Source organism: Artibeus jamaicensis, unplaced genomic scaffold (genome assembly GCF_021234435.1).
Source record: "Artibeus jamaicensis isolate MK-2021 breed Jamaican fruit bat unplaced genomic scaffold, CSHL_Jam_final scaffold_847, whole genome shotgun sequence".
Classification (NCBI taxonomy): domain Eukaryota; kingdom Metazoa; phylum Chordata; class Mammalia; order Chiroptera; family Phyllostomidae; genus Artibeus; species Artibeus jamaicensis.
In genome coordinates this window covers 14389368-14402324 of record NW_026522057.1, presented here as the reverse complement: position 1 = coordinate 14402324, position 12957 = coordinate 14389368, and the positions used below count along the sequence as shown (strand labels likewise).

The 12957-nt window shown below is 40.8% G+C and overlaps 1 protein-coding gene across 1 annotated transcript in view; it reads left to right on the top strand.

The window, feature by feature from the left end:
- Positions 1-187: 187 nt before the first annotated feature.
- STX12 (syntaxin 12) overlaps positions 188-12957 on the top strand; it is a 37030-nt gene continuing 24260 nt past the window's right edge. The window contains exon 1 of the mRNA XM_037149378.2: positions 188-310. Within this exon, the coding sequence (XP_037005273.2) occupies positions 193-310 (118 nt within the window). The 5' untranslated portion in view covers positions 188-192. The remainder of the gene's footprint in view (positions 311-12957) is intronic.

Here is a 12957-nt window from a genome sequence, read left to right as displayed (position 1 = left end):
CTGTGCAGGCGCACTGTATAGTAGGGCGGGGCGAACGCGTGCGCGCTGCGAGGGGGCGGGGCCAGTGCGCACGCAGCCTCAGTCCCTTCCCCGCCCTTTCTCTTCCAGGTTTCCCAGTCAGTCTGTGGTCCGGTTTGGTGGCTGCTTCCGGTGGGACCGCAGAACCGGGCGAGTCGGTTTCAGCTCCTCGTTATGTCCTACGGACCCTTAGACATGTACCGGAACCCGGGGCCCTCGGGGCCCCAGCTTCGGGACTTCAGCAGCATCATCCAGACATGCAGCGGCAATATACAGCGTATCAGCCAAGCCAGTAAGCCGGGGAACAGAGCTGGGGTGCGAGGGGCGACCCAGGAACAGGCCTGGGTGAAGCTTCCGAGACGCGGAGCCCGTCTCGGGCGCGGCCAAGGCCTCACCTGAAGACGTGTCGGGCTTTCCACTCTGGGGGCTGCGAGCTGTAATCTCCGAGTCTTGTCAGGCCCAGGCTCCCCGAGGGTCCCGTACCCCAGCTAGAAGGAAGCTTGAGTCTCTCCTTAAGAGTTATGCTCTTATGATGTTGGGGCCAAAACATCAGTTCTGACAGCCCCAGGGAGGGAAAGTGTGTGTGTGTGTCACCTGGAGATCCGTGAGTTGATTTGGTGCAGTGGTCAGCCGAGTATTTTCCTGTCATCGCCTCCCCCACGCTACCGCCCCCCCACCTCTTTCCTGTTTGGCCAGTTTGCATCGGTAGTTGTTTACTGATGTAGACATTATTAGGTTTACGTTCTGCTCAGCTCTGGCTCCTTGGAAATCAGCAGCTTTCAATTAAGGGAAGTGGAGAGGGCGTATGTTTGGGTGACTTAAAAACAGTTCTTCCTTTAATGAATTTGGAAATCAGATACAATGACTTGTATTTGAGGGGTGAGATCATTTCCGTTTTACCAAAGAGAATTCACCATAAACATTTCAATTCACATTATTCTGTCTTTTGTAGCAAAAGATTTGTACATATTTTTGTATTTCAAGCCGATGAAACTTTTGTTTTCCTTCACTGTTTACCGACTCTTGAACAAATCTGATACACGGAGAAACTCAGGGACTTGAGTAAGTTAGACTACCATGGCCCGGTGGTGGATTTCAGAAGGTCATTGTCTTAAAACTTCACCCCTATAAGTAATGTCTGAGTGAGACTAGCCGAATGAGTCAAATATAGGCTATTTCTTGTGCCTGGGAATCAGCTCAGCCTTATAAACAGGAGAGCAGCAGCAACTTTACTTTGAAAAATGGTGATCATCATCCTTGTTTATTATTGTGTGCTTTGTAAGCTTGGCAGTACTGTTAATAGGCGGAACTAGTTGGCCCTGAACACAGTTATTTTCAGTATTTTTAAAGAACAGAGTATCATTTTGCTTTTAAATTTAAGTACACCAAGTAGAATTTGAGAAGTGGGAAGTTTCTGATGGGAAGGGATCAAGAATGGGTGATTCAATAGTGGAAAGAAGAGTATGTGGTCTGTTTAATCCAGAAATTAAAAAAAAATTAATATGACCCCTGGCTAGGAAATGTAGCAGTACTTTATGTTCCGTTTTCTCTCTGTGAGGGAGCTGTAATACAAGTTAGATTTTAAAAAAAGTCTGGTTCAAAGCCAAAAGTTTTCTTTTGAGGCTAAATTTAATTTTAAGATCTATTCGTGAAATCGTTCTACATAATATTTGAGTATCAGTTAATGTGGTAAGTACTGTGGGAACTGGCATGGATTCCTTCAAAAGGGTTTCTGTGGAGGACATAATCGATATAGAAAGTCCAAAGGGATCAGTGCTATAAAAGAGATATAAATAACATTATTTAAGTATTCAGCAGAAAGTGAGATCATTTTCAGTAGGGAAGGGTCAAGGAAGGCATTATGGCATTTGAACTAGGTCTGGAAAGATGGTGAAAAGAGTTTGAACTTTGATGATAAATAACAGAAGGGCATTCCAGGAAGGGGTACAATGAACAAGGCATTGTAGTGGGAAAGCATAGGGTATATATAGAAAAGTAGAGTGATTTAATTTGGCCAGAGTGGTGGACTCCACAAAGTAGTGGAAAGTAGAGTTGGAAAGGTAAGTTGGTGCCCAAATAGGAAGAGCTCTAAGTGCTAAACTGGGGGGCGGGGGAAAGTTGGATTTAATTCTTTAGGAATATGTAGATGTTGTGGGTTGTAGATGTAGATGTTTAGGAATATGAGTATCTTGAACTGAAAAGGAGACACTGCAGTCAGAAACACCGGTTAGATACTGAAAATAAAAAGGAAGGAAATGATAGGAGAGGCTTCTTTGGTGATAAAATTGATAAGATTCAAGATTGGGAATTGGGCTCAAGGGACATTGGAGTCAGCCATTAATTACATTAATAACTAACATTTGGGTACATACTGTGTGCCAGGCAGTATGAAAAATCTTTAAAAAAATACAAACTTTATTATATTTTTCCATTACTATTTAGTTCCCTTATACCCCCTCCCCCTGAAAAATTCTTTACATGCATTATCTTAATTTTATAACAACCCTGTAATTACCAATATTATTTTAATTTTATAGATTAGGGAACATGCTGAGAAAGATAAATGATTACCCAGCTAACATAGCAATACCCGAATCTGAAACCAGGTCTTTTTTTTAATGATCATCAATTAGCCATTTTTAAATTTTTAATTAATATTACAGTTTTACAGCAGTTAACACTTCAAGTCACAAGTGACTTTTTAACTCTGCACAGGAAGCTATGGGGCTTACCTGAGGCTGTTGAACTTCTTTTTGTGATGTGCCTGTCTCTCTGCTAGACTGTTTGTGTCTTTGAAGCATGGGACGTGACTTCATTCATCTTTAAATTTCTAGTACTTTTCTCACTCCCAGGCATATGATAGATTCATTCATATACTGTTCAACAAATATTCTTTGAGCACCTGCTCCATGCTGGGGATGGAGTGATGAACAAGAAAGACAAAATCCCTTCACTGATAGTGTGTGTGTGTGTGTGTGTGCGCACACAAGTGCACATATATACACATATATAAATAATATTGAATAGTAAGTGCTATGAAGGAAAAGCAGCACAAGGGAATAGAGAATGAGGAGAGAAAGAGGGTGGGTGTGCCATTTGAGATAAGTTGGTCAAGAGGGCCTCTCTGAGGAGGTAACATTTGAGTAGACATCTGAATGAAGTGAGGGTGAGAGCCCTGTGAGTACTGGGGGAAGGCATACTAGGCAGAGGGAATAGCAAGAGCAAAGATCTTTGAGTGTCAAATAGCCAGGAGGCTGGCTTGATTGCAGTTAGAGAAGAGAGTATAAGGTCAGGGAGGTAGCCAGGGATCATATCATGTAGGGTCTTGATGCTTGATAAATTGTATGTAGTAGATTTGAATGAATGAGGTTTTCTACCATCTTGGAACTCTTGCTGCATTTTCCTTGTACTATGTGGTACCTACCACATCTTATTGACCCTGATAACCCTATTGAGTTGTTATCAGTTATGTGTTTGGTACAGAGGGAAACTGCTTGATTCTGTCTGTTGTGGAATGAAAGGTCTGAGCAGGTATTTGCTGAGGCAAATATAGGAAAAACCTAATAGCCTCCAAGTTATTTCTGAAGAAATTGAAGAACAGAATTTCTGTTTTTTGTTTTAATTTCAATTTTTGAGGATATGTTTATGAAGGCTGGGGACAGTGAAACAAAGAAAACCCTAGGTAATATGAATTAGAGTTCTTCCTTTGGGATTGTTTGGTGAGAAATTGGGAATTAGAAATTGGTATGGTGACATTTTGTCTACCCAGTTAGTACTGTCAGGCTAGTGCCTGTCCCCCAAACCTCTCTAAGCCATAGCTGTCATGTCTAAGTGTACATTCTGAACATGAGCCGAGATGTATACCCACATCCATTCAACCCTGCAAGAACCTGTACCCAGTGAAAATATGAGAAAATAGCTATTTTTTTCTTACCTGTTTAGTGACAGACATGGGTGTGCAGTAGCTGAGCATATCAGCCTGAAATATGGCAGGTCACTGAGTGGGTTGTTACAGGTACAGCTAAGGTTCACTGCTTGGTACAAAGAGTTGTTATCAGTTATGTGTTTGGTACAGAGGGAAACTGCTTGATTCTGTCTGTTGTGGAATGAAAGGTCTGAGCAGGTATTTGCTGAGGCAAATATAGGAAAAAACCTAATAGCCTCCAAGTTATTTCTGAAGAAATTGAAGAACAGAATTTCTGTTTTTTGTTTTAATTTTGATTTTTGAAGATATGTTTATGAAGGCTGGGGACAGTGAAACAAAGAAAACCCTAGGATAGAAGAAGCTACAGGAGAGAGCCTAGGAGGCTTTGATGCTTTGGCTCCCTACAGATAGATGTTCTAGGAAAGAAGGAGCCCAGGTCGGGCTGCTGTCCGTTCACTGGAAGGTCAGAGAAAAGGGGGATTCAGACGGTTAGCCAGGACAAGCTGTTGCTGCACTTTGCTCCCCTGGTTGCAAGTCTTGTGGGGGTTCTTAGAGTTTAGGAAAAAGAAAATTCACTCAAAAAGGAGATTCAAGTGGGCATGTCCCAAGGAGGTCATACAAAAACAGCATTTCTGTTAGTTAATTAATTAATGCTGCTAATTAATTGGTATTATTTTGTTTACTAAACAAATTAAAAGCAGTTGAACTTTTAAAACTGATTATCAAGAAATTCTGAGCCCTGGCTGGTGTAGCTCAGTGGGTTGAGTGCGGACCTGCGAACCAAAGGATCGCAGTTCGATTCCCAGTCAGGGCACATGCCTGGGTTGCAGGCCAGTTCCCAGCAGGGGATGCCCAAGAGGCAACTGTATATTGATATTTCTCTCCCTCCCTTCCCCTCTAAAGATAAATAAATAAAATGTTTTAAAAAGTCTATCTTTAAAAAAAATTTTGTATGTTTTTCTCTCGAAGTTATTTTCATAGTTTCCCTTTGCTTTTTATTTCATTGCCACCCTCATTAAGTTTTCATGATCTCAGCATCTGTATTCCAACAGCATACTCCCAGTGCCTCTGTTCCCATTCTGGTTCATCCTGATAATGCCATCAGCAGTATGTCTGAAATCCTGTTTTATTATCTACTCACCTCCTGAAGAGCCGACAGTGGTTCTCTGTTGTTTGCTATATCATATCGTAACATTCTACCTTGCTTTTATCCTCTCTGTCATCTTAACCCAAATTAACCATATTTTCTACTTCTCTCACTCCATGCTGTAGTCAGACTTGCTTTCTAACATCCCTAAACATTGGTGTTTGCTTGTTCGGTTCCTCCTTTCTGTAATATCTTTCCCTACCTCACTAGCTATCCAAATTATACAGTTCTTTGAGTTATACTTAAATCCTGCCACCTATGACTAAGCCTTTCTTTGCTTTTTAAAAAAGATTTTATTTATTTATTTATTTATTTTTAGAGGGAGGTGAGAGGAGGGAGAAAGAGAGGGAGAGAAACATCAATGTCTGGCTGTTTCTTTTGTGCCCTTTACTGGGGACCTGGCTCACGACCCAAACATGTGCCCTGACTGGGAATCAAACTGGCGACCCTTTGGTTCACAGGCCGACACTCAGTCCGCTGAGCCACACCAACCAGGGCCTTCCTTTGCTTTTGACAGTGAAGTCAGAAAGCATGGGCTTTAGGGGTCAGTAGATCTGTTACTGAGTCTCTGTTCCTCTGTGCACTGTTAATCTTCAACAGGTTATTTTCCCTTTTTCTCTGTTACCCCTTCTGTCAAATGGACAGTATTGTCAAAATGGGTTGTTTGAAAGTGCCTAGTATAGTGCCTGGCACATAGTAGCCACTCAGTAAATGGTAGTATTATTGGTTGAGTTCCCTGTCCTACTACAGTGTAGTAGTTAGGTGAGCAGGCTCAAGAGTCAGGCTACCTGAGTTTGAATCCTAGATCTGCTTCTTACTAGCTGGGTAACCTATTGCTTTACCCCCCTATTTCTCAATATTCTCAGCTATTAAATGGAGTTAATATTTATTTCTTAGGGTTGTGAGAATTAAATGAGGTGATTTATGTAGTGTGTTCAAAACAGTGCCTGCAACATAGTGTTTAGGAAATATTAACTATCATTTTTTTAAAATTACAGGCAATTTCTTTTCGTAGTTTAACACTTATATTCTGTATTCTCTAATTAATTTATGTTTTTTGACCTTGTCATTCCAACTAGAGACATCGCTGTTAGTTTTGTGAGAATAGAGAGACCATGCATTGTGTGTTTCTCTGTAGTTAGCTACACCCTGGCGCAGCAATGGATATGTAGTTGGCATTCAATATGTATTTAATTGATTTTATCATTGCTAAGTACATTTTACTTGGTCTCGCATTTGATAATGATAGCTATCCTTAATTGAGTCCTTTCTGCGCCACTGTCCTAAATTTAGATTCATATTATCTCTCATCCTCACAACCACCACATGAGACTTCTCTTGTTACTTTCATTTTTAAGGTGAGGAAACTGAGGCACAGAGGAATGGAGCATTTTGTTCAAGATCAAAAAGTTAAGAAGTAGTAGAACCAGGAATAACAACACATAGGCAGTTGTGATTCAGAATCTGTACTTAAAAAAAAAAGAGATTTTATTTATATATTTTTAGAGAGAGGGAAAAGGAGGGAGAAAGAGGAGGAAACGTGTGGTTGCCTCTCACATGCTTTCTACTGGGGACCTGGCCTGCAACCCAGGCACGAGCCCTGACTGGGAATCAAACTGGCGACCCTTTGGTTCAAAGACCAGCACTCAATCCACTGAGCCACACCATCCAGGGCCAGAATCTGTACTCTTAACCATTACATACTGTCATATGTTAGGTATAAACCTTTGATATTTAGTACATATGTTCAGTTTAGTTTGGAGCTTTACTGTTATAATACAGTGCTGAATTTGTATAAGTCAGGTCATTTTCATTGAAGCTATGTGAAAACAGTGTAAACCTAATTTTCAGAATAAGACACAAAATGATATTGTCATAATCACCTCAGGCTAACATTTTCTTTAATGTAAATAATGTGGGGTTTTTTGTTGTTGAATTTACTTTAAAAAAAAATACTGAATTAGAGTATTAGATGTCAAATGAAGAGAATTTTTTTTCCACCTGTGATGGCACTTGCTTCCACTATGACTAGACTTTGATTTGGATTAAGGTTCATTTGGAGATTCAGATTCTGCTTAAAGCTCAGCTAAAAGAACATAAAGAGTGTTCAATTTAGAGTAGTTCCCAGGTGGACATTAGCTGTGATGTAAAATAAATTGATTTGCTTTGTAGTCTTTTAAAAGTTTTAGCCAGGACATGCTTTTAAAAATGAAAAGTCACCCTGGCTGGTGTGGCGTAGTGGATTGAGCGCTGGCCTATAGACTGAGAGGTCTGTTCAGTTCCCGGTCAGGGCACATGACTGGGTTGTGGGACAGGTCCCTGGCCAGGGGGGGGGGGGATGCAGGAGGCAACTGATTGATGTTTCTCTCCCTCTCTAAAAATAAATAACTTAAGAAAATTATAGGAGAAATTGAAGCCCTGTTTGAAAAATAATAAAATTGGCCATCTTCTCAGATTGCCAGCCATCTGAATAAAGCTCCCGTAAAGATTAAAAAAAATTATTTGCATAGAACATTTGGCCTGGTCATCTGGGTTCCAGGATTGTGTAGCATTTCTTTTTTTTTTTTTTAATTTTATTGTTGTTAAGTACACTTGTCTGCCTTTTCCCTCCACCTCTCCCTCCCACCCCTCGTGTAGCGTTTCATAGAAGATACCTAATTATTTTCATCCAGAATGTTGTAAAAAACTTACTAGAATGCCTAGGAAAAAGTTTTCTCAGTAAACAAGTTGAACAGAAAACTCTATTTTAGACTCAATTCATTTTGATACAAATCTTTCCCAATAGTATCACTTTACTTTTTGACATTTTATTTTATTTTATTTTATTTTATTTTATTTTATTTTTAAGATTTTATTTATTTATCTTAAGAGGGGAAGGGAAGGAGAGAGGGAGAGAAACATCAATGTATGGTTGCCTTTCGTGCGTCCCCTGCTGGGAACTGGCCTGCAGGGAACCTGCCTGCAACCCTGGCACGTGCCCTGACTGGGAATCGAACCACGATTGTCTGGTTCGCAGGCCCGCGCTCAATCCACTGAGCTACACCAGCCAGGGCACTTTTTGACATTTTAAATCCATTCAAGTGAAAATTAAGTATATATGTACTCTATTTTTTATGTGTGCTTTAGGTTTATTAAGGGATACAATTCTTAGATGTAAAATAACTGGGTCATTGAGACACTATTTTTAATAAATCCCTGATGTTGGTAGTTATGGAGGGTAGTGTGCAAAAAATTCTGCTGCTTTGGGTTCCAATAAACTACTATTCTTATAATTTGAAATTTGAACTATTTAATACCTGGTCTTGATGGAAACTTTTAGGAAAGTATCTTGGAGGCCTAGATCGATTCTGGTGCTTAGATCGATTCTGGTACTTAGCTAGCAAACAATCCTGTGATGTCTTTCTACCCCACACCTCCCCGACTCTGTGCTCTCCTTGCTACACATACCACAAATTCAGTTAATCTCAATGAAAGAAGTAAAAAACAATCCAGATGAAAAAAAAGTTCTCAAATGAGAATATAGAAATAACAGCTGATTTTTCATGGATTTTCCCCATATTCTATAAAATCCCCATTGCTCTCTAGGATATTTAGTAAGTTTTGAGAGATGATTATTAACTTGATACTTTGATATATCTCCATAGTTTCTAAGGAGAATGTTCTATTTCATAAAGATAGTCAGTAAAATGAAATGTGTCCTTGAACTTTTGTAAGCTCTACCTTTTTGTGTCATGTAGTCAACCAGTGATTTTCTAGAGGGGTGTGTGTGTGCATGTGTGTGGTTATGCAAATACAAAAATGAGTAGAATGTGGTCCCTGCCCTCCAGAGGCGTATAGGCAGCCCAGTCCCATCTGTACACAGGCGGAGCCTCTCAGAGCCAAACTGTGGCTTGGTAAAACATTCCTTGGTTACACAGCATCATTCTGAGACTAGAGTGTCTTTGTTATTAGTGAAATTTATCATTCAGCAGCGGTGGGAGTACTTAGAGTTCATTTAGTCCTCACAGAGTTGTAAAGATTTAATAAGAAAAATCTACCCACACAAATAGGAAGTACTATGACAAATAGTAAGTATTCAGTATATGGTAGTTAAACCTGAATATTATATACAGTTCTTACATAGAGACCCAGCAACATGAAATGACTTGAGCTGTGCCACACACCTAGGTAGTGGTCAGGTCTGGTTTAGAGTTCTGATCTCATTGCCAGCTCGTGTTCATTCACATCTTCTTGAAAGCAAGTGTCATGATGTAAAAGGGAGGCTAACTCAGTTAATCAATAATTACTTATATACCCACTGAGTGCCTGGTGCACTGCTGGACTCTGGTGTGAACCCAGGAATATTGTCTAAAGTGGGAGAAAGTTGGGGAGGGAGCAAGTTAGAGCAAGGACTTCAGCCTATCTAGAGCAGAGAGCTATTAAGTTAAGGAGGCATCAGATAGGCAAGGTGGGGCTAAGAGGAATACTGGAGGTGGAGGCCTGCCCTCTGTCACTACAGTCCATTTCCTTCAAGCGTCAGCCTTTTGAGAGAACATAACGTGGCACAAAGAATATAATTGAAATTAGCCCTGGGTTTGAATTCTGCTTGGTATGACATTCTGCTCAAAACCCGTCAGTGGCTTCTGATTTCACTAAAATCTAAAGTCGCTGCACTAGTGTATAAGGACCTATACAGTCCGGCTCCCTTCTGCCTCTTTGGCTACTTCTGTTATCATGCTCTACTCTAGTCACACTGGCTTCTGCTCTGTTCCTCCACCACGCTAAGTGCTTTTGCCTTGGGGATTTTGTACTTAATTCTCTCTTTGCCAGAAGGCTTTCCCCCCAGATAGTTACATGGCTGGATCTTTCATTGCCTCTAAGATGCCTTTGCTCCATGTCACCTTGTCATAATTCTTCTCTGACCACCCTATAAAAAGTAGTACCCACTCCCCACCCCTTATCATTCCAACCCTTACCTGTGTTTATTTCTTTTTTTAAAGAGATTTTATTTATTTATTTTTAGAGGGGAAGGGAGGAAGAGAAGCATCACTGTGTGATTGTCTCTCATGCACCCCCCACCGAAGACCTGACCCACAACCCAGGCATGCGCCCTGACTGGGAATTGAACCGGTGACCCCTTGCTTCACAGGCCAGCACTCAACCACTGAGCCACACCAACCAGGGCTCTTTATTTCTTTATAGTACTTATCACTACCTGTTATATGCTATTATTTATCTCTTTTCCTTAAAATATAAGCTTATTGACAGCAAATGTCTCCTAGAGCATAGATAGAACAGGGTAGAGTAGGTACTCTGAATGAATAAATTCTGTAGCTCTTGTGAACCCCAAGAAGTAATTTGTGTGCTGAGGTGGACTCCTCATGGTCAAATTTTATTAAGAATTGCCTAATGGCCATTTGCTAACAGGAGCTCCTCATGTACTCTATACCCAGAAGAACCTCAGACTGAACTCTCAGCACTACGCCCTCCCACCCCCATCCTGCTTGTTTATGCTGTCTGAGTCAACCACTGCAGGGGAACCCTGGTTTCAGTCTTTCTCCAAGGGACTGGGACCTGCCTGTTCAGTCAAAATTATGCAAATAATAACCTCATTTGCATCCATACCAACCAATCATAATTGCATGATCAGAACTGTACAATTTGGGCCCTGACTGGTGTGGGTCAGTGGCTTGAGTACCAGCTTGTGAACCAAAGGGTCGCTTGTTGATTCCCAGTCAGGGGTTGCAGGCCAGGTCTCCCTCCCACCCCCAATTGGGAAAAGGAAGAGGCATTCCATCACTGTTTCTTTCACACATCAATGTTTTTCTCCCTCCTCTTCTTCCTTCCTTCCCCTCTTTCTAAAAATAAATAAAATCTTTTTTTTTAAGTGACTGTTGATTCAAATAAGATCATACTTATCAAGTGTAAAGGAAAAACACTCCTGTGTTTCCTCTACTCTCAATAATTTACTTCTCATATAGATATGTGGGTTTTCCACACTCCAAGTAATAATCAGCTTCTCCAGACACCAGTTGGGTATCCTGCAGTTTCACTTGATTCCAACACTGACTATTGGAGTTAGCATCAGATTCCATGGGTTTAGTAAGGGCTCATTCCCCCAAGACTTTACCCCATACCAATTGCAAATCAGAAATTGAGGTTCCCATAACCACCTCCTCAGGTTTCATTAACTTGCTGGAGAGGCTCACATAGCTCAGGAAAACATTTACTTACTAGGTTACCAGTTTATTATCAGAGGATATAATTCAGGAACAGCCAGATGGAAGAGATGCCAAGGACAGGTATGTAAGAAGGGGCTCTGAGCTACCTTGCCACCTCTGAGCTCAAGACGACGTCTCCACTAAAGGGAAGTTCATCAAATCTAGTTTAAGAGTTTTTGTAGAGCTTAATCTGCACCCTTCCCCCCACTGTTCCTCCTGTTTGAGGTCTGTGTGTCTGGCTGCAAGTTCCAACTTTCTAATCGATTGGTCACTCTGGTAACCAGCCACACCCAATCTAAGGTGGCCTATAGGCCCCACCCAAGTCACCTTGTTAGCATAAACTTGGTGTGTTCCACAGGGCCTCTCTTATCACTCTGGAAAATAAGAGACACTCTTGTCACTCTGGAAAACCCAAGGATCTTAGGTGGTTTGTGTCAGGAAATGGTGACAATGACCAAATAGGCCTTTTATTATACCATATCAAGTATATAGCCCAATGGCACATAGTAAATGCTCAGTAAATTCTAATGCCTGCCCTCTTTCATAAACAATTTGTATGGCCAGTCAGTTGATAGCTTTAGAGGTATCCTGATTCCCACTTGACTTAGATAATAAGGAAAATCCACATGTTAGTAGTGAAAAATGATTTACACCTTATATAATGCTGTACTAGCAGAATGCAGTAATTATAGTGGTTGCATCTTCCTGTAATCAGGTGAATCCTGTATCTCCATTATAAAGTTGGAGTCACATTTTTGCTAGAAAAGTGTGGTCTGATATAAGATAAAATCATTTTTGAAGTTCTATAAACCTGTATATTTTTGACTATAAATTTGAGGTTGAAACATCTAGATACAGTGATTATTTTGGCTAAGGAGAAATAACTGATGCCTACTGCTAGGGGTAGGCTGTTCAGTGTCCATTTAGGAGCAGAGTCACACAACGGTCATTTAGAAGATGTTGCCTAATCATTAGATGTTGTTTCTCATCACACTTAGAAGCTGTCCATGAAAGAAAGTTCATTCTAAGAAAAAGTCTTATAAGAAGTTTTTTGATAAAAAATGATATCAGTTGGTGGGAATAAAAATCTCAGTGGATTGGGCAAATGGTCAAGAGAATGGCAGTTTTAGAGCATATTTCACACTTCAGAATCACAGGAGGAGACTTCAGGGGGGTTATGTGACATCCACTGGTGGTAGATTAGAGATGTGGGAGAAAGCAAAGCAGGGATATCTCTGAGATTGGATGAAAAGTAAAGGGGGAGACACATACTTCTTTACAGGATAGTTATCATTACAACACAGAGATGTGTTGTTTCTGGACAAGATAACAAGAAGGGGTTCTGTGGTCTCACAATCTGGTGCAATGGCTATGTCCTGAGGGGTCTGGAAAAGATTACTTTGACATTCCAAAGGAATGTTATTGTAGGTGGATAAAGACAATAGGAAACTTCTGGTCAAGATGGTGGGGTAAGTAAATGTGGTACTTGTATCCTCTCACAACCACATCAGAATTGCAACTGAACTACACACATCAACCCTTATTCAGAACAGCTGATCCTCCACAGTGGTCACTGGTCATAGCCAGTCCTTACAGTCAGTAGGCCTGGGGGTAAATCCTTACCTCAACCAAGCAGCAGGGTGTGCACAGCCTATATGCAGGTATGC